The sequence below is a fragment of the Callospermophilus lateralis genome, chromosome 3 (assembly GCF_048772815.1).
Source record: "Callospermophilus lateralis isolate mCalLat2 chromosome 3, mCalLat2.hap1, whole genome shotgun sequence".
NCBI lineage: Eukaryota > Metazoa > Chordata > Mammalia > Rodentia > Sciuridae > Callospermophilus > Callospermophilus lateralis.
Window position 1 is genome coordinate 60,294,054 of NC_135307.1, and position 22,201 is coordinate 60,316,254.

Genomic DNA, 22,201 nt, shown 5'->3' on the forward strand with positions numbered 1-22,201 from the left:
CTCACAAGTCAAAATTACAAGAAAAAAAGAAGTGTATTTCAGAATTAGGTTTTGTTTCATTTTGATTTTTTAAAGTATTTGTGGTTTAAAAACATATTAAGGAGAGGGGTTCGGGCTGTGGCTCAGCAGTAGAGCACTCGCCTGGCACATGCGAGGCACTGGGTTCAATCCTCAGCACCACACAAAAAAAGTAAATAAATAAAATAAAGGTATCGTGTCCAACTACAACTAAAAAATATTTTTTAAAAAGATATTAAGGAGAGTAATAAAAAGGCAGACAACCAATAAAAAGATGACAAATGTCTTAGCAGATACAACCCAAAAGAGGCTACTCAAATGACCAGAAAACATGAAAATATGCTTAATTCCATTGGTTGTTATAAATTGTGATACAATTCCATAAGAATGGCTGAAATGAAAGACAAGTAATAGCTAGTGTTGGTGAGAATGAAGAGGACTGCTGGTGGGCAGTCTGCTGGTGGGCAGGACTGCTGAGGGCACCATTGCATTTTAACAAAGTTTTGCAATGTGTGCTAATGCTGAGCATGTGCGTACCTCATCACCCAGCAATTCCTGTTCGAGGGATATGCCCACTAGAAATGCTTACATTTGTGCACAAAAGATAGGTACTTTAATGTTTATAGCTTACTCAACTCAAAATAGCCCAGACCTTAAAACTATTCAAAGGTAGAATGGATAAATTGTGGAACATTTGTCAATGGAATATTTGTAAAATGGAATACTATACAACTATGAGAATGAATGATCTAAAACTACATGCAAAATATGAATGAATCCAACAAAGATAAAGTTAAGCAAAAGAATCCATGCATAAGAACGCATGCTGTATGATTTACATTTATATAATATACAAAAAAACAAAGTTATGGTCCACTAGAAAGCAAGATACTGGTTAGCCTTGGTTAGAGGGTGGGGGGACACTGTTGACTGGAAGGGAGCATGAAGAGGGCTTCCAGGGGCTGATGATTCTGTTTCTTGATTTAGTGCTAATTACACAACGGTGGTCAATTTTTTGAAAATTCTTGGAGCTATACATTCATAATTTCTTACACTGAACATTTCTCTAACATATCCGTTCCCCTTTATTTTTGCAGCTATAAACTTAAATAATTTTAGAAACAATTTTAGAATTAATTGTAGAAAACTTGCAATCTGGCAGTTCTTCCTGTCTGGTATAAAGCTAAAAACTAACCAGCTGTGTTATGCTAGAGCTGGCTGGCTCTTACAACTCCAAGGTCAGTGATCTCAGGTAGGTAGCCTGAAGGCAGCCACAGCAGGTGCTCTAAATCAAGGCTTTCCAGCATACTGCTGATATCAGCAATGAAAACTACAAAACTCAAACATCTGTTTCTCCTGCATGAAAAGGAACGCAATGGGATAGAAGGAACTGGCATTTAAAATGAGCAACACATTACTTCCCTTAGAAATTCGGCACCAAACTGTGGCTCTAACTCTGAGTTTAAGAACTCCAGGATGGGTTCAAATCCCAACTCAGTCCTCAAAATCTCCCTGGTGAGAAGTAAAGAGGCATAAGCATATTTATCCATTTTGTTTTCATTTTTACTTCTCTCAGTCAAATCTTACTTCTCATTTTAGGAGGTGATAGTCAAATACTGTTTTGTGTTCCCTTTGACTCCCTAGGGCACTCTTTCCCTCCAAGAAACAACAGTGGGTGTGGTCCATAGACCAAGCTTCTTAACAGATTATCCAGTGGTTGTTTCCCCAAAATAGGGAAGCAGAGTTCAAACCTGGCCAGCATGTGATCTCCTCTCTGCACTCAGCTGTCATTCTGTCTGTACTATTCTGCCTCTATCCTACAGGGATCTAACAGGGCTGTGGATTCCCTGGGCATTTCCAAGGCCCAGATAAAATGAGAGGAATGGAACATGCTGCAGCTACCTAGCCCATCATCCTTTGATTCCAAAATGTTGAAGCCCCAACTGAGAAACTTAAAACAGGAGGAAATATAAAGTGCTTCTTCATAAAAGCACATGCAGCAGACAGCAGACAGTTTTATCCAAGAGTCTCCTGTCAGGAACTGAGTCATAGAAACATCAATCAATCTAGGTCCCAATTAAATTTGCCACTAACTGAGACCTAACTCTCATCTGATTCTGCATCTGTATTTTATGCACAAGAAGCTGGAGTCCGAGGAGTTAAGTGAGTTTTTCAAGGAGGTAGAATCAGGATCCCAGTAATAGCCTCCAATTCTGAGTCTCCTGTTTTTTGTTCTCTACTTGGGCCACACAAATCTAGATTCCTTGATAAACCTCTCCACTAACCCTGACTCCTACTCCATATTAATGTTTCTAAAATTGGGATGTGCCTTATAATTCTTATTGTAATTTTCTTTTCTTATTTATTGTTTTTTTCCCAGGAAAAAATTAAAAGCCTGTTATTAACTGGTTGGTGTCCTGAAATCTAGCCAATGTAGTTTTACATGTATTGACATTTGAAAATATACACCAAAGATTCATTCTTATTGAAAATGTCTTGGGTTCATTTAAAATCTGACTTAGTTTACACAGAATTTTCAGAAACAGATATCCATGTGGACCTGCATTTTGGAAGCACTCTTTAGCAGCTTATGGCCTGTTTATCCTTTTTTCCATTTTGTTGCTCTTCTTAGTGTCATAGACTAAATTCTTTGCAAATATCCATTGGTTAGTGTGAGTTAGGGAGCCTTGAAACAGACCCTGAGAAGGGAAATTGGCAATGGAGTTGGCTGAGCTGCTGTAACTCTCAAGAATTATGGAGCTGGGAAGTGGGTCTGATCTCACTGTTCTCAGCCAACCTCTGACTAACACATCTTTAACCTTTATTTGGTGCGGAAGTCATTGAATACAAAAAAAATCATCAGCTGTCTTGTTAGAGAACATACAACCTAGAAGGGGATTATGGCAGGTATTCAAAATGTGTTCTATGAAATAGAGCCTATATTTGGTGGCCAAGCATTTTTTAAGTTTCCTTTTATTTTCCGACTGCTATAATCTCAATACATACAAGAAGAGCACCCTAGCACAGATGAAGTTGTTGAATGATCTTTGAATAATAAAATTAATAATAATAAAATACTATTTCTTAAAGACATGTCAATGTCCTGCACTTGTCAAAGACAAGGTCATTGAGCCTGTCCTACAACTCTAGGAGGTGGTGTGTTGTCTGTTTCACAGATGAGGAAACTTCGGCATAGATGATTTAAATGATATATCAGATAGTTAAGTAAATAAAGATAGTGAGGCTTTCTGACTCCAAAGTCCATCTTTCTTATCAGGATGTACTAGTTCCCCTTTTCCAAGGAATGATATGCTCTATGAGGGTCAGCAGTGACCCTCAAGGACTGATATAGCTCCCTGCTAGAGATTTTGTCTCCTGATTCACCCTCCTTTTCTTCATCTTGTGCCTGCTCTGTGAGTTTGGCTGCTTGACTTTCCTTCAGTCCCAGAGTAGGGACCCATCTGTGCAGGAAGCATTGTGACCACTCCCTCCACATTTTGTGTAACCCCCATCTGTGTAGATACACAGCCATAATGACATGTTGGATTTCTTACAACAGGCTCTCTCATCTTTCATCCTCTCATCTGGTCCTCATCTCCACGGGTCCAGGCGGAAATAAACAGTTCCACTTAACAGGTAACAATAGCTCCCATTAATCAGAACTTATTCTGGTTAGGTTCAGTTCATTCCAGGGGCTTTGTGTCTTCTTTTCATCCCCCCCAAAATCCCAGGAGGTAGGTGCTTTTTATCATCTCTATTTCACAGATGAGAAAACTGAAGCAAAAAGAGATCAAGTAACTTACTCAAGTTCATGCACAGTTAAACACCATCCCTGCCCACAAACTACAAGGCCATATTCTTCTTCTTTTTTTTTTTTTTTTTTAAGAATTTAACCTTTATTTATTATTTATTTTTATTTTTTATGTGGTGCTGAGGATTGAACCCAGGGCCTAATCTGTGTGCTAGGCAAGGGCTCTACCACTGAGCTGCAACCCAGCCCCAAAATGCCATATTCTTAACCCCTCCATTGTGCTTCCTGAATAGCAGTCGACCCAGGAACAGAACCTAGTGTTTCTGGCTGTATACTATTTAACTGACTGATATCTCATGGGCAGTTCCCACTTTTCAGTTGGGCTAAGGACTTTTGGCCTTAATTCTAATTTTAGCACTTTCCATAAAAGGGATTAACCAGGGCTTAATTTTCACATTTCTTCCATGCTCATCCTATTTTCCACTTCTCTTATTTTCTTATCTGTTAGCCTGAATTCCTGCTGCATCTCAGATTCTCCTAGCTTATGTATAGTATCAAAGTGTTTGTTGTAATTTGTGCTACATCAATAGAGCATGGATTTGGCTATTATACAATAGTGTAAATGACCAACTGCAGTTAGGAGTTAGAGGATGAAATCTCATGTTTCCTGTAATTGATACAGTGGCCAATATTAGAAGTTTTAAGATTTGAGGTAAGGTGGTTATAACCTGTTTAACTTCAGTTCTGGCCCTCAGTCTTAGCTTTAACATGCTCAAAGCCCTCTTAATCCAATTCTAATGAGTTGCCCTGTAAATGAAAGAAAAGCTCATGGTGGAAAAGACACTGAGATGAAATCACATCACACAGCATAGTTCACCTAGCAAATATTATTCCAGCAACAACTCTTCCATGACAGTTGTTTGGTTTTGACACATTGTAAGAATCAGTTCTTCTTAGAGACTTTCGGGAAGGCAGTGGTCACATACCATCTGTATAAGCATTATCCATTCCTCCTTCTGGACATAAAAAAGTGCTTGGCTTTTGTAATCAAACTTGAAATCTCCTTCACTGTATGAACTTCTCAACGAACAACCAAATAAATCCAGAGCTCAATACCTACTAAACAACCAGTAGTCTTATCATCAGTACCCTGAAACTGAATCACCAATATAAAAGCCTTACTCAGACTACATGGGGTCTTGAGATATTTATAAAGATGGAGCCTGAATGCAGGTTTATCTAAATTCCTTATCATAGCTTGAAAGGATGGAGTGAGTACAGTGTACCACTGATAAATATGACTTATTTTTGAAGAATATCACGAGATATGAACAAATACTAGAGGGAGTTAACTTTCAAATCCAGAATTCTTGCAAAATGTTATACCAATTAAAGGAATTTCTCTAAAAACACTCTGGGATTCATAATAGCCAACATATGGAAACATTTGTATCTATCAATGGATGAACAGATAAGTAAAATGTGATACACACACAAAGAGGGGGAGAGAAAGAGAGAAAGAGAGATTATTTGGCCTTAAAAAAAATAAGACTATATTCTGCCATTTGGTATGACACAGATGGACATGGAGGGCATTGTGTGAAATGAAATAAGCTAGATACAGAAGGAAAAATAAGTGGAATCAAAACAAAAAGTCAAATACACCATGCAGGAGAATGAAATAGTGGTTACCATGGTGAGGGAAATGAGAAGCTATATGTCAAATGACCCAAAGTAGCAGATATATAGGATGAACAAGTCTAGAGATCTAAAGTAAAAAGTGATGGCTATGGGTAATAAAATTGTATTGCTTTAGGTTATTGTTGTTCAATAAGTACATTTCTGTTGCTCTTGTCACCCAAACTATAACTATCTGAGATGATAGGTCTACTAGTCTGTTGCACTATACTAACCATTTAACCATCTCTATATATCCCATAGCATCATGCTGGAGACCTCAAATATACATAGGAAAACTTGAAAAACAGAATACTCTCGGTTAATTTTTCAATGGCTATTTCACAATAATCTTTTGTACATACAGAGTTTTAGAAAACTTAATAATCAACAACCCAAACCAGCATAATATGCTATTTAAATTTTAAATAATATATTTATGACTTTGTTCTTGTAAAAGTAAACAGAGCATTTAATGGTACAAGATTATAATATCATTGAACTGTTTGGCTTCATTCAAAAGCGTAATTGACCAATTTTTGTCTAGCCTTAAAATTTAGGTAATAATCTTCTTCCTACCAATCTCTTCATTTCCATTTTGCAAATGAAATTAATAAACTATTCTTTATTTCCTATTTTTAATGTAAGCAGAACATCCAGGTTTTACTAAATATCTGTCTTATTTCATTGCAGAGGTGGTTATATGTTAATGGATTCTGTGCTGCATTTAGTTAAATCATTTTATATGTCATCTTTCAAAAAGAAGAGAGTTACATGAGTTTATTTTTATATGACCCAGATGTATATGTTGTAATCTTATATTAACATTACAGGTATTTGGCCAAGTACATTACAATAATCTATTGTTGGGATCAGTGCCAGTCCTAAAGCTGTCACACACAAGGAAAGATTTCAGGAGCTCTTGACTCCAGGACCTTTAGTGGGAATGAAGCCAGGGCTTAAAAAACCAGTGTAAGGCTGAAGGAAGAGTGTTCATAAGCTGTACCAGCTGGGCAGAGACTTCCCAAAGTTCCTGGTCAAGAATCAGGAGCTGGCTGAGATCACACACACTGATGAAAGCAAGTCATGGAGATAACTGAGGAAGGTACACGAGGTTGTGGGTAGAGGCCAGTGGTAGAGCACATGTGCAAAGCCCTGGGTTGGATCCTAAGCACAGAAAATAAAAGTACCTAGGAAAGAAGGCACATGATTTGGAAGCAAGTTGGGCTTCTAGACAGGTATGCAGAAATCAAAAGACTCACAGGGGACCACAGAGGAAACAAGGGAGAGTGGAGAATGGTGGCCGGTAAGATGCCAAGAAAGGTAACCAGTAGTGCAAAAAATGGGGAGGGGAGTAAGGGAACACCCCTTTGCTTCATCCAAAAAAACTTCTTTTGTACTTTTTTACTAGTCAATTGAAGGGGTCAGCCATTAGTCAGAATTAGTCAGCAACTGCATAATTCTGTGTGAGAGGCACAGCAAAACTTAAAGTCTATGAATATTTTCTGTTCCAACTTCGTGTGGAATCTTCTACCACTAGATTGAACCTTTGGGCAAAGCACTGTATTATTGAAAGCCAATGTTAACAACAACAACAAAAAGAATATATTACTTATAATGAAGAAATATCAATTTAAATATACAGACACACATCATTTCCCCTTAAAGAGAGAAAACATTTAAGATAAACTTTGGTAGTCATGTCATGGTATATAGGGAAGTAAAAGAACACCTTTGATTATGGGTGTTGGGGGGGCATGCGAAAGCCCCCCAAGGGTAGCATAGGTGTTTCAGTGAGCTTCACCAGACAGATATGTACATAACAAGTACATGCATACCCACAGAGAAGCAATAAAAAATAAACCCTTCTATGTTCTGAATTCTTAGTATAAATTCTACAAAAATTTACAAATTCTTATTTGTACTGAATGACTTTAGTGACTTAATGAAAAGCTCAACTTTTTTTTCCACCTTGGAAGAGGGATAGGCAAATGATCTCTAAGATTCCGTATTCCAATTCTATCCACTTTTAACTCTCAAATGTAGGGGGGGAAAACTACTATTTTGACATCACAAAGTAACTTTGTGAATATCATAATGGTAAACTTACGTAACAGACACCAGAGTACCACTGGAACTTTATGATATTATGAAGAAATGAACTCCATTACCAAAGTCAGGAGTGCAACTTGGAGTAGGAGGCAGAACGGCTACAATATCCAGTGTCTTGATAATTAAAATGTTTCCTCTTCCTGCTTCTGGGTTTTTCCATATCTCCTATTTGTCAGAGCTAATCCTGATAGAGCATATCCAAGCTCTGTCTCAGAATTGATTTATTAGGGTTTATTGGACAAAGAATTTGCAGTAGATTCTAATGGGCCAGATTTAAAAGTTCTCTCTGACCAAGACTCAGCTCTAAGTCTACACTTTTCCTCCTGTGTCTCTGAGAGATAAGAGGCTGACATCTCTAAACTTTCATTTTTAAAGTTATTAAGCAGTCAGCATATATAGAAAAAAGCCCTCTTATTACTCAACAATAAAAGACAAATAACCCAATTTAAAATGGTCAAATGATTTGAATAGACATCTCTCTTAAAAATAAAAAAGACGTAGCCCATAAGCATATGAAAAGATTTTCAACATTAACAGTCATCAGAGAAAAGCAAATCAAAACCACAGTGAGATACTACTTCATAGTTTTCTAGGATAACTAATCAAAGTTTGACAACAAGTGTCTGAGGATGCAGAGAATGGGCCCCTCCATACTGCTCGTGGGAATGTAAATGGTGCAGCATCTTTGAAAAACAGTTTGATAATTTCTTAAATGTTAAACATAGAGTTATCATATGGCCCAATAATTACACTCCTAGGTGTACACTTTTGTGACTTCCCAATTCTCTGACACCAATGCGTGTCCTATAATTCAATCCTGTTCTGAGACTGTACTCACTGCAAATTACAGTCACAAGTTCTGGGTCCCTAGGCTGCATGCCCTTCTGTCTGACTTGATTTCAAATTTGGGGCACCCCATTTCAGGTTCTATATCTCCAGAATGACTCAGAACTCTAGAAAACACCTCACTTATATTTGCTGGTATATTATAGGAGACCCTATTCAGGAATAGCCAAATGGAAGAGATGCATAGGGAAAAGTAAGGGAAAGAGTAGAACTTGGCAGTCCCTCTCAGAGTGTGCCACTCTCATTGCCTCTGTGTTCTCACTCACTAAACTGAGAGCTCTCCAAATTTTTCCATTCCACCATTTTTATAGAACTCAATATCCAGCTCTTTCTTCTCCCTAGGAGTCAGAGGTCAGAAGCTAAGAAGGCTGAAAGTTTCATATTTGGTCTTTCTGAACTCCCATTCTGAAGTTATGTGGGGGTCCCAACCAGTCACCTTAGTAGCATAAAATCAGACATTTCTATCATTCAAGAAATCTCAAAGGTTTTTGAAAGCTCTGGGATAGGAACTAAGGACAAAACCAAATATGTTTGTTATACCTCAATTCTAAAAATAATTGAAAAAAATCTCTACACAAAAACTTGTACATGAATAGTCTAGCAACATTACTCATAACAGCCAGAGTGGAAGCAACCAAGTCTTTCAACTGTTGTGTAACAATGGAATATTACTTTATCATAAAGAGGAATGAAGTCCTCATACATGCTATAAGGTTAGATGAGGTTTGAAAACATCATGCTAAGACACACAAGATACATATAATTCAATTTATATGAAATATCCAGATTAGGAAAATCCACAGAGGTAGAAAGTATGTGGTAATTCCTGGGAGTTGAGGAGAGGATGTGTGTAAGTGACTGTTAATGGGTCTGAGGTTTCTTTTTGGGTGATGAAAATGTTCTAGAATTTGTGGTGCTGATTATACAATTCTGTGAGTAAATACATGAAACACTAATGAATTATATACTTTAAAAGGATGAAGTTTATGGAACATGAGTTATATCTCAAAACAAAAACAAAAAATCAATGAGTGACCTACTGTATCCACATAAGAGCCAGAAACCTTATACAGCTGTCAAGATGAGAGTGAACAAAGTCATTTGTAGGATCTCTTCTGCACAAAGCTGGTAGTTATCCTGCTGAAAATACAGAATCTAGAATCTGACTCTTTAAAAGAAAAACTTGGATCTGGCACTTATTAGCTGTGACTTTGGGTGCCATGGTTTCTTAACCTCAGTTTTCTCATCTGTAACATGAGGATAATAATAGTACTTGCCTTATATAGTTGTAGGAATTCTATCTGTCAATGCATAGAAAGTCATTGGATCCATGCCCAGAATATTGTCATACTTTGAGTATAATAAATGGTGAAAGATTATTAAAGAAAACTTTGATAAATTCCTTATAAGACTTACTTCCTTCTATAATATTCTCAAACTTAATGCTTTCCTCCATTAAGTGAATTTTTGTTTAGTTTTCCAATGCTGATGTTCTGAGATATCTGTGGGTCTTAAGTATTTAATTTAAGATTTCTAGTTTTGAAATTCTTTGATTGAATACTCTTCACTTGACTCCATATAGAATTAAGACACCTGCATTCTTTGGTTCCTGTTCAAAAAGTAAGAGAAAGAAATCTATGAGTTGCAAATTGGAGAGAGAGGATGAATTCAGCTCTGCGTGTGCTAAGTGTGAGATTTGTGGAACATCCAAGTGGGGATGCCACTGAGCTTTAGGTCTGGGGGTCAATGCAAAATGTTTAATAGCCAAATATGAAATCAGTTACAAAAAATGTGAAATCTTGACAATCTGAAATCCATTTAAACCACATTAGTAGTTATTGAGGTACAATAGAGAAGTGTATGGGCTTGAGAATTAAATAGGCCTAGGATCAAGCTCTGTCTTCATCAGTAGTGTGATTCTAGGTAATCTCTCAGTGACTCTGAAATAATAATAGCAATCTCAACATGTTATGCTAGAATCAAGTCAAATAATGAATGCAACACAAACAAGAATTGGGGATATTCTCAGTTCCATTTTCTCTATGGATAAGCTTTAAAAATTCACCTGAAAGATTTGTATGCCAATTTGCCATTAATACTAATTAATACCATCACCCCAAAAGAAACGTCATACCCCTTAACAATTAATACCAACAGTTTAAGTAATATGTTTTATATCATAGCAGGGGCTTACTATTCATTTTGAACTTTTCCATACTTTAAAATATATAGTGATCAGAAGATTCCAATATGCATGTCTTAGACTAGGTGCAAATGTGCCATCTTTGAACTTTAAGGGAATGGTAGCCACATTCTGGGGACCCTGGTTTATTGAGCTTATTGAAGTCAGCCTAAAAATTCAGTGTCTTATGTTCCATATAAGCTTCAACATTTCATATTTCTTGGTCCTTGAAACAGAAAGTGGAGAAATTTTTATTTAATACCAAATAAATAAAAGTGTTTATTTTTATTTAGTTTCACAAGTGGTGGATTCACTTCTGTAATGGTAAAAGGTAGCCAAAGAACACACTTCTTCATACTGCGTTGATTAGTGGCTGAAAGCTGTTTAGTATATTTTCTTGCTAAGTCTTGGCTGGATGATTGATGGTCAATAAAATCAACAACAAGTGCTTGTTAAAAAGCACAATGGATTTATCTATGCCATGTAAGATTTATTAGACTGGAAAGAAGTCCAATTATACATTTGATTTTATGTGACTAATGCTCTTGGGATAATACTTGAAGGTGTGAAAGGGAGGATGGCAAAGCATAAACAAAATTGTTTTATTGGTTTCATGAATTGCTCTGTGAAAACTGCATAAATGTCATCAATAGTACCAAGTAACAGACGGTGTGTATTTGTGGTAAAATCAGTTGCTGGTTATTTGCACTGATAAAAGAAACTAAAACACAGATAATCAAAGAATATAGATTATATTATAATTTCTATTTGTTTTTGAGACAGTTATACTTGAAGTTGAGCCTCTGTATGCTTGACTTTGCAAAATATTCCTCCCTACAAAATCATGAAGGTTATTATGAAGACCTGCTTTTAGTAGAAACTGCTTAATTCCCCATATTCACATTTATTCCTGTCTGCAAGCTGTTTTGTTCAGAGAACAGATAATCTCTTAGACTGATACACATGACAGGTCAGAACTGGGTTATCCTCTCTCAGGCTTTTCCTGAAGCATGGAGTGATGAATATTTGGTGTCAAACTGTTAATTCTTAAAATGTAGGCTGCAAGCAAAGTAATACTAGAGGGATGAATAAAAATCTCAATAAAGCTGGATTATTGCTATCAGGCTACAAAGTTAGCTTCACCTGAATAAGTAAATGGTAGAGGAGAATTAACGATCTATATGTACTGGCTACTGGCAGAAGTTGGCTATTGCCAAACCAAAGAATCAAAGAACAATGTTAAACATTCTATTTCTAAAGCTAATTCCTTAAGGAACAGTTTCTTCCTTGATCAGAGCTGTTAGTGAAAAACAGGCAGTTCTTGAAAGTGTCTTAGTCCATTTTTTTTTTTTTTTTGTGCTATAAAAGAATACCACAGACTGAGTAACTTAAACAGAAATTTATTTGGCTCATAGTTCTGGAGCCTGGGAAGTCCAAGGTTTGGGGCTGCATCTGGTGAGGCCTTCTGTTGCATCATAACATGATAGAAAGCATCAATGGGTGAGAGGGAGTGAGAAAAGGGGCCAAACTCATCCTTTTATCAGGAACCTAGTCCTTCAATAACTGGCCCATTCCATCTATAATGGCATTAATCCATTCATGAGGGCAGAGTCATCATGACCTAATCTGCTTTTAAAGGTCCCACCTCTCAACACAATTGCACTGGGGATTAATTTTCCAACACAAGAACTTTAGGGGACACATTCAAATCACAGCAGCCAGGCGTATAAAAAAAAATATTTGGCACATTTTTAAATCCATTCCTAAACAATACCTTTCCTAGTTCACAAATTTCTTTTTTATATTTATGGTGAAAAGTGAGTCAGGTATTTATTCATTAACTAGATTATACATGTTTTCTTCAAGCCACATAAGCAAAAGTACAAGCAAACAACTGACAGTAAGCATCGAAGAAATATGTGCTTACAGGTTAAAACATATTTTTGTATTTTAAAAAATGAGCTTATAAATGTTCTAGGTCTGCTGAAATAAAGACTTACAATGTTTATGTGCTACGTTTATTTCAAAAGTCCATTGATTCTATTATGCTGTTTTTTTCCTGTAAGTTTTAAGATGCATTGTTTGTTAAAGGAGCACAGTGACTCCATTGCTGTGCTGATAGACCCTTGTGCCTCTGGGTGACTTAGATCTTTCAGGGAGTTAGGCTGGATCCCTCACAAGCTAATCCTGCTGAGGAGGATTAGCAGGAAACTTTGGAGAAAAATGAATTAATTTCTCAGCAATTTTTATACCTGAGAACTAAAGGACCCCAGCTATTTATGTCACTGTAATTTATAAGACCATCAAACAATGCCTTCTGGATCATATATTTCCAGGGATCATCAGGAAGTAGGGCAGAATAGTTAAATGCCTGAGCTCTGAAGTCATACAGCCTGGATTCAAACTTTGGCTCTGCTACTTATAACTGACATGACTTTATAATCTTTTTGTGCCACAATTTTCTCATAGGAGAACTTATAACTTAGGGAGATGAAATGAGAAAAATGTTGCTAATGGTTTAGAACACACTGTCTGGCATGTAATAAATGCCCAATACATTTTAACAAAAAGTATAAAATTAAAGTTTTCTAATTATTTAATGATTATTGTCAGGCTAATATATGAAACTTAAACTATTGGGTTATATTACTAATTTAATACTCTCTTTCTGATGCTTTTCTTCATTAAATCAATCTTTACCTAACATCTACTAAGTGCAGAAATGGTGAGAACAAAGAAACAGTCCAACACACCGAGTGGTCCATTGGAAGATTTTATCATAAACATTTACCCTACAGTAGAGGACATTCAGTGTTAGAACACAGATATAGCAGTTGTGGAAAGCAGAAGGATAGAAGATAGGGCTGGAAAGATAGTCTGGGACCACATTGTGAAAAGGAATGGTACTGAGATAAATAGGTCTGTTTTAGAAATTCAGTTACAGCAGGAGTTGAAACCATGGAGATGAGTCTCTAAAGTCATGCATGATAAAGGAGGGAAAGTCAATGATGTTCATTTACTCAAGACTTGAAATTCAAGAAGAGTTATCTTGCTTTTTTCAGGTTAAAATGAATCAATCAAAATGAAAAAAAAAAGTCACTCTCTACAGTTAAAAAAGTGTCTGCAATTAAACCCAGCTGAGGATGGGGAGGCTGCAGGTGTAACCCTGATAGGGTCAGGGTAGCACCAGGTTCCAGGTTGGCAGGCTGGTCTGCTAGAAGTCTGTCAATGCTGGCTTATCTGATCTGATCCTGGCAAAGTTAGATAGTCAGGGTATCTCAAGATCTGGTCTGAGAAAGATGGAGGGCAAGCCTGGAAGACAGGACAGCAGCACCCAGTGGGGAGGCTGGAAGGCCAGATGGTATCTGGAGGAAGGAGGCAATTTAGGCAGATGGGATTGTGACTAGACCAACATATTCCGCTTTAACACAATGGCAAAACCAAGGGCAAACAACAGTGAGATGATATGATGACTTCTCTGAGGCAGATGCAGAGAAAACGGAAAGACAACCAGCAACTGAATACTTCTTGAGTCTTCCTGAGTCCTTAGGGTTGAGGATGAAACTTCTGTGAGCACTCTCTCAGGAAGTGTTTTTGGGTTTGGGACAAATCACATATGATGGAGACAACCCTAAATCTGAGCGTCTAGGTACACTGCTGGTGGCCATTTTATAGCCAACTCTTTTTCTAAGTTTAGAAATTGACCCCAACTGTCAAAATGAAAATATTAGTAAGGCCTGGAATATAATAGGCGATGTGCTATTCATTTAGCTTTTATATATTGCTGTGCTATGTTGTCCTGGAGTCAACATTAGGAGTTTTAACTTTTTAATATCTTTTTATCAAACATATTTTTAAAAATAACATTATTAACACAGTTTAATAAAAACTCAATTAAACCAGTTATTTGGAATCATGTATTCAAAGCCTAAAAGTAGTAAAAAAAAAATCAGTTACTTTTTATTATATTACATTTATACTCCTGAAATCTAAAATCATTTTTAAAGAGTAAATTATTTATAATAGAAAGGGAGGTAATTTGTATTCAGATCCTTATATATAAATGCCATAAAATGAGGCTGTCTTATCTTCTACTTTTAATATTTAAAGAATAACAAATTTAACTTTAATATATGCCTTAGGAATTAACATAAGATTTAAGGACAGGCTTACTGTGGACATGTGTATGTAGTTTTAGGGAATTAACATAAGATTTAAGGACAGGCTTACTGTGGACATGTGTATGTAGTTTTAGGGTATTCTATTCTGCCTAGTCAGAAATGATAACAATTACCTCCTTACTAGCTTATTGACTAATCATTGCCTAGACTAGCATTTCTCAAACATGTGTGCCACTCAAAAGATGTTTCCAAAGTTAAATAAGCTTTGAAAATGCTAGGTTGAATCAAGTAGCTGGTTTGCTGCAAAATATATTGACATATGTTCTCTCTTATCCTCAGAGGATATATTCTAAGACCCCACCCCCCACACAGTGGATACCTAAAACTGGATAGTACCAAGATCTGGATGTATAAAATGCTTTATCATACATATATGCCTATATATATATAATAATATGTATGATTGACATTGTGTAACTAAAAACACAGAAAAAAGCATATTGTCATATATATGCCTATATACATGATAAAGCTGAATTTATAAATTAGGCACTATTAAAGATTAATAAAAATAAATAATAGAATAGTTACACTGTAATAAAAGTTATATGAATGCATGTGTCTCTCAAAACATTGTACTGTACTTACCCTTTTCTTCCCAATGAGACGAATTTAGGTGAATGATGTTGACATTGTGACACAGTACTGGGCAATTACATAAGGGTTCTTGAACATAAGCGCTGTGGTACCACAACATTAGATTTGTTAACTGGGATAGCTACTCAGTAATTAACAAGCAGGAGGCGTATACAATGTGGAGAAAAGCAGGATGATAGCAAGATTTCATAAGTTTTAAATATGCAAGCAATTTAAAACTTAAAAATCAGTTATTTCTAGAAAATTCCATTTAATATTTTTGGAACATGATTGACATTGTGTAACTAAAAACACAGAAAATAAAATTATAGTTAAAGAGGACTACCATATACTATTATTATGATGTAAAAATGCACAAGGTGAACTAACAGGAATGTATTTAGAAAGTCTCAAATTTATTCAACTATGGAAAATTTGTAAGAATAGTTTGAAAAATCTAATTTGTAGAGTATACGTTAAAACAAAATGAATACGAGCGGTTTCCTTCACATATTCAGAGATTTCTTGACTTTGAAAACAAACAGAATTGATTATAGGCAGCAATTTGACTCCAGAACCTCCCTGTAAAGTCTATTTCCCTTAAAAGTACCATCACTACATTCATTGTGTAATTCAGAGTTAGTTTAAATAAATGTTCCCTTAGGCCTCTTTTTAGATAACTTCACAATAAAAATAGTTGAAGAAATCAGCCAATAGGCCAGTGAAGGCTACCAGTGGTAAGTGGGCAGATAGCATTAAATACTATATGATTTCATTGAACCAAAACTGCCTTTCCATTTATATTTACAGCATCAGAATAACAATATCTAGAATTAATAGTAATTAGAATATTCATATACAAATGGTTACATGAGATCACTCATTGCTCGAATAAGTCTGAACTTCTCAGTTGAGAGTGATAGAAAACTAACACAAACTAGCTAAAGCAAAAAAGCGGGGACGGGGGTGTGGACTCAGTGATAGGAGTACAAAATTAGATGCTACTGTTATGATTCACTGAGATTTGAAGATTATTTGTTACTGCAGCATCACTTTGTCCAAGCTGACTGATACAGAGTATAAACTAAGATTCTGGCTTTCAAATTCTACTCTCCTGATACATATATTTTGGTTCATTTCTCACAAAAGTCTCTGTCATCACCCAAGTGAATTTCTGTTCCTTAGAACCAATAGTACTTGATAAAACTGATTTAAAAATGATATTATTTAGAACCATTTTGTTCTTAAACATTTATCATGTAATAGCTTCTACTCTCCTCCAGATTCCAAAGTTAAGTTTCAGGTTGAAAATTTCTAATCTGAAAATTAAAAACCTCAAATACTTCAAAATACAAAATTTTTTGAAAGTGGAAAATTCCACACCTGACCTTGTATTATGAGTCTCAGTCAAAACACTAGCAGCGCACTAAAAATATTGTATAAAATTCCCTTATTCACCTACGTGAATAAGGTATATATGAAACATAAATGAATTTCATGTTTAGATTTGGGTTCTATCCCTAAGATATCTTATTACGTATATGAGAATATTCCAAAATTAAAAAATAAAAAACCTTAAGCATTTTTGGTACTAAACATTTCAGATAAGGTATACTGAAACACAGATATGCATACATACCATTAACTTATTTCAGGGAGGAAAGTACAATTTATTTACTGATGGGTTAAGTATAATTTCTGCCTGTCCTTAATTCTTAGTATTTTAAAAATAGATGACTGTGTAATTTTCTCTTATTTATGCAAAATGTGATTTGATATGATGTTCCAATTAATAGCATCTTTTCATATCATATACAGGAAAAAATTCAGCTACTTCAAACTGGATACAATATTTTTATTGGAGAATCTGAAAACAATGGAGTCATCAGTTATCATTTTAGCTTTGTTATGGAAAAACAAAATACCTTTGGGTAATATATCTTTGTGTAATATTCATATTCCTTGAGTTTAATCAAATGAGAATTTTTCTCTGGACCCAGGAAGATAAGACTAACCCTTTTAGGCCACCTTCAGAGCAGTTTTGGATTATACCTTGTGCTCTGAAAGAAGCAGGCCAACCCCAATTAGGGATGAGATTTCTATGCAGTTCTTGTTGACCAGTGAAACACTGACTTCTATTTTGCACTACAGTTCACAGTTGTACTAAACTGAAATTATAAATTATAAATATTTAAACTATTTTTTCCAAAATACTTTCACAAATACAGTTTTAACTCCTTTATATCCTTGTGGATGGGAGGTATGAGACTTGCTTAAAGTCTGGAGGAGTAAGTAGCAGTGTCACCTGTGGAACAGGATTTAGGATTTAGAAAGGTGAACTACTTGAAATTAAAAATTAATAACAGATGCTCCATTTACCTGTTTTTAAACGTTTACAAAGTCATTTTTTGTATTGCAGTTTTTTATGTCAGCCTGAATTGAATAAAGGGCTACAGCAAGTAAAGTAAAAGGACTACTAAAAATTGCTACCAGATATAGCTTATCAGTCTACTTCTTGTATTAATATATTTTAATAGATTTTGAAGGTCATAAATGTATGAAATATATTTAATTTGGTTATCTGACAACTAATACATTTTAACTAGTTGTTTTTGAAACTAATTAAAAATAAACTTCATTCATTTTATCTTTAATATGTAAGATGATGACTTATACTTGAGGAAATACATATTCACAACATTTTCTTTATCAGTAGAAATGGATGGCTAATATATTTGAATATTAATGAAAACTTTCAGGTCTCATAATAACCTCTACTGATAACTAATTCCCAACTTTGGGAGAACTAAGTATAATTCTTTGCTTTTGTATGTTTTGTAGGGCATAGAAATTCTGACCCATAAGGTTTTGTGGGGACAGAGGTATTATTCACTAGAACATAGACTATATGAGAAAAGTGAGTATTACACATTATCTACCTTTTAAGGAAATAAGGTTAGAGTAGGTATGCTGTTCATCTAGTAGATGACAACTGAAACTTAAAACCTGCCCTCCTTCTGCCTATTTTCTCTAGGTAGTTTAATCATCTTGACAGTGACTGAATAAAAACGATACCTACTTACTATGTTGAAATACATGTGTAAAAGATTAAAGAACAAATGGTCTTTTAGCCCTTGTCTCAAGGGTTTTAACATTTTTTAAAAATCCTGTATCCAAATTTTAATCCAGTCAGGATCACAGTGTCTACTCACAACTTCCATTATCAGTAAAACAAATGGTTTATTTAGGCTTGACATTAGGCTTGATAAAGATTTCAAGGTTCTTTTTGGTCTTAATGCATAAAGTATAGACTCTTCTTCATAGAAAAGTAATACAGTGGGTTGACCATCCTAATTAGCATATGGATTAACTCTTTGACAAGACAGGGTGATTAATTTCTTAGACCCTCTGTAGGGCATTTCAATATAGAATATAGTTAGCAGTTGAACAGTGAAATTATAATATGAAGAACAAATTGGCTGTGAATTAAAATTTTGAAAACTTTCTAAATTAAATGTCATTAAGAAATATAAATTGAAGTGTTTTAAAAACAGTGGCATGTGCCAGTGGGGATCAAATCTGTGCTAAAATAAATTTTCATCAGTGCTAATATGATTCAATAGGTTACATGTGAGAATACAAATGATTGTAAACATGGATTACATTCATTTGGGATACAGGGTTAAGAAACCTCCAATGATTGCTGGAAATGGTGATATTTGCTCCCAGCTTTTTGCTGTGATCACTGTTCCAGCCCAGAGTTGGCATCTCTCAAAGGCTATCTTTTCTAATTTCCAAGAATGTGGGGAACTCTGCATGGGGCTACAAGTGGAGGCCTGCACATCATCTTCACCATCCTGCTTCTTCCTTGGTCATGCAACTTGGTGACTGATGTAAAGAAAACTCCCCTCTAATAATCCTGAGTCTCTGCCCTGTCCTCCACACTCCAACTAAGTAGGTTATTTTAAAAGAAAAAGCCAATTTAAGCACATCTTAGCAAAGTGGTTGCTTTCCTTCTAAGTGGTATGGGCATATTATTATAATCACCTCTTTTCTATGAAGCTTATTTTCCTGTATATGTGTGTGTGTGAATACAAAACTAATACAATCGTTAACATAAATAGCATGATTAGCACGCCAGAGAGTAACAAGTACTACCAAGAAAAATAAGGCAGGAAGGGAATTATGGGGTTCTTGAGGAGGTGGCAAGCACTGTCATAGGAAGATCTTACTCTAATGGTGACTTGTGAGCAAAGATGAAAAGAAGGCAAATGAGTGAACCATCCAGACCTAGGTATCGGACACTTTCAAGGCTGGTGGAACACTGAATATAAGGGCTTTAGGTTGGGAGGGCGCCTGGCAATAGCTGAGGAACAGAAAAAGGCACAGTGTGGCTGATGCAAAGGGAATGAGTGTGAGGGACAACGAAGTTGAGACTGAGACTGAAGATCAGGGTCTGCAGGTCCTGACAGACCATTCTAAGGGAGGCCTGAGAAAAGCGGGGAGCCATCTGAGGATTGTGATTAGAGGAATGGTGTGACCTAGTATGTTGTTAAAGGCTTATTGTCTAGCCATGGTAAAGGCACCATCAAAAGAGTCCAGAGATAGAAATCTGTTAGGAGGTGCCCCAAAGTTTGTACATACAACTACTGGAAGAGGAAAAGGTTTGAACCCTGGAGAAATGAAGTGTGGTGTTGGGAGGTGGGGGTTTCCCTGGGAGATGCACCTGCCTGGCTTTCAGGACACAACCGCAACTCTGGTCCTATCACTCTAGCTTCAGCTCCCCCTCCCAGAGCATCAGAGGTCTGAACCTGAGCACCGCGTTGCCATGGCGACCACAGTATTTCCTTTCCTGTCTCCAGCACTAGGCACTAGCTACCCCTCCCGGCTGGTGCACCCGGTCTGGCTCTGGGCGGCTCATCAGTATTCCGCGGGCGACTTCTACCCGGCCCGCGCTGCGCCTCAAGGCGTCAGCGAATCCAGCAACTACAGCCCGCAGGTTCCCCGCCACCCCACTGCCTCAACCTGCCTCCTCCCCCAAGGCTCTCAGCTCAACCTGCGCTGGAGCTTGCCTGGAGGCTTTCAGCACTGGAGCGGCTCTGTCTAGCTACGCAGCACTTTGCACATTCTGGCCGCGGCCACAGGCTGCAGGCCCACGACGGAGAGGGGGCGCCCTGCGTCCAACTCACAAGCAGCGCGCCTCGGGAGACCCACTCTAAGGCATCCCCGCAACAACTCTCTGGGGATATTTAACTTCCCTGTGTGCTGTATGATGTCCCCCGAGTCTCCTGCAATGCACCAGACCGGGAAGGCAGACATCGAAGGCACCTGCATTGCGCCCCCGCTGGGACGCGCTGTGAGCAATAGAGGGAATGGTCTGCAGCAAAACTGGAGGATCCGAGGAGCGGGGAGCTAAGGGGTGGGTTCTCCTAGGGCTCACCTTGTGCAGTTTCCACATGGCCCCGAGAGCCTTGACTTCGTGGCTGGAGTGTTTGCCCTCTTCCAAGCACTGGTAGCACACGGGCATCTTGCACTGCACGCAGTACATGCTGTGGTTCTCTAGCTCATGGTCTGTGCAGGTGGAGACCTTTCGAGGGCTCAGTCGCCGACTCACGCGGCCCTGGGCCGGGGGTACCAGGCGGTGCTTGGCTAGCGGCCCCCGGGGCGGGTGGCAGCGCAGACGGCACGGATCGCAGTAGAAGACGTCGCACTGTTCGCACATGACGGTGGCCTCCTTGGGCACCTTCTCACAGAGCTGGCACTTGAGGGCCGCAGCTTTGCTCTGTTGGTAGCGGTCAATTACCCCTTCCAAGACGCGGTTCTTGGGGAAGCCGCGTAGACCCCGGTCATCTAGGATGAGGCTGCGGTGACACTGCGGGCAAGTGATACAGGAGTTGCGGGGCACCGGGGCCAGGGCCGGTGACAGGTGGGTGGGTGGTGGCGGCATAGCCGGGGGAAACACACGGACGCCGTTGGGGGACTTCTGACACGGGGTAGTCGGGGCGCTAGCGAAACCTCCGTAGGAGCCATAGCCGCTGTCCGCCTCGCTATACAGGCTCATCTTGTCCAGGTCCAGGTAGTCATAGTCGGAGACCCCAGAGCCGGAGGCCCGACGGCTCTGGGGGGACTCAGACTCCGGGGTCTGCACCAGGATGTTGCGGGCGCACGCCTGACATAGATTGTGAGAGCAGGGCAGGATGATGGGCTCCCGGTAGAAGGAGCCACACACGGGGCATTTTAACTCTTCTTCCATCTCTTCCATGGGGACCTGGCTGGAAACGAGGCAGCAGCAGCTGCAGCAACGGGTTCCTCAGCTGGTGAGATGGCCGACGGGCCTGTCGTGTCCAGCACCTTGGCCAGCGGCGACAGCGGCGGCGACCGCGGTGGTGGTGGCGCCTTCCCGCGTCGCCTTGGCGCCGACTCCCAGCGAAGCTCTAGCTCTGCGAGCCGCGGAGCCGCTGTGCCGCGCGCCAGCCCAGGACCGCCCCCAGCTGCCCTCCTAGTCCCGCCCCGCCTATGAGTCAAGGCTCATTGGACAGTGGGCGAGAGAGCGGGGCTATCATTGGCCAAAAGCCCTGTCTATCTCCTCTCCTCTGCAGGCCACTGGGGGTTTGGTGGTGAACTGTGAGGGTGAGGGGAGTGTTCGCTCGCGGCTGCAAGATCTCAGGAGGGGGCCGGAGTGCGGAGGCTAGGGACCGGGAAGGAGAAATTAGGCGGGATGACTCATCCCTCGCCTTGCTTCCTTCAGACCTCCGGTGCAGTCGCCCAGGAGCAGGGGGGCGTGAGAAACCCCTCCCGCCGCGAGTGAGCCGGCGGAGGGGGCTGGTGCCTCTTGCCAACAGGCGTTTGGCTTCCAGC

General features: G+C 38.5%; 1 protein-coding gene across 25 annotated transcripts in view; it reads right to left on the reverse strand.

The window, feature by feature from the left end:
• Trim9 (tripartite motif containing 9) overlaps positions 1 to 21,605 on the reverse strand; it is a 98,391-nt gene extending 76,786 nt beyond the window's left edge. For all 25 annotated transcript variants that reach the window (XM_076848299.2, XM_076848296.2, XM_076848287.2 and 22 more), the window contains exon 1: positions 20,784 to 21,605. In XM_076848299.2, the coding sequence (XP_076704414.1) occupies positions 20,784 to 21,605 (822 nt within the window). The remainder of the gene's footprint in view (positions 1 to 20,783) is intronic.
• Positions 21,606 to 22,201: the final 596 nt, after the last annotated feature.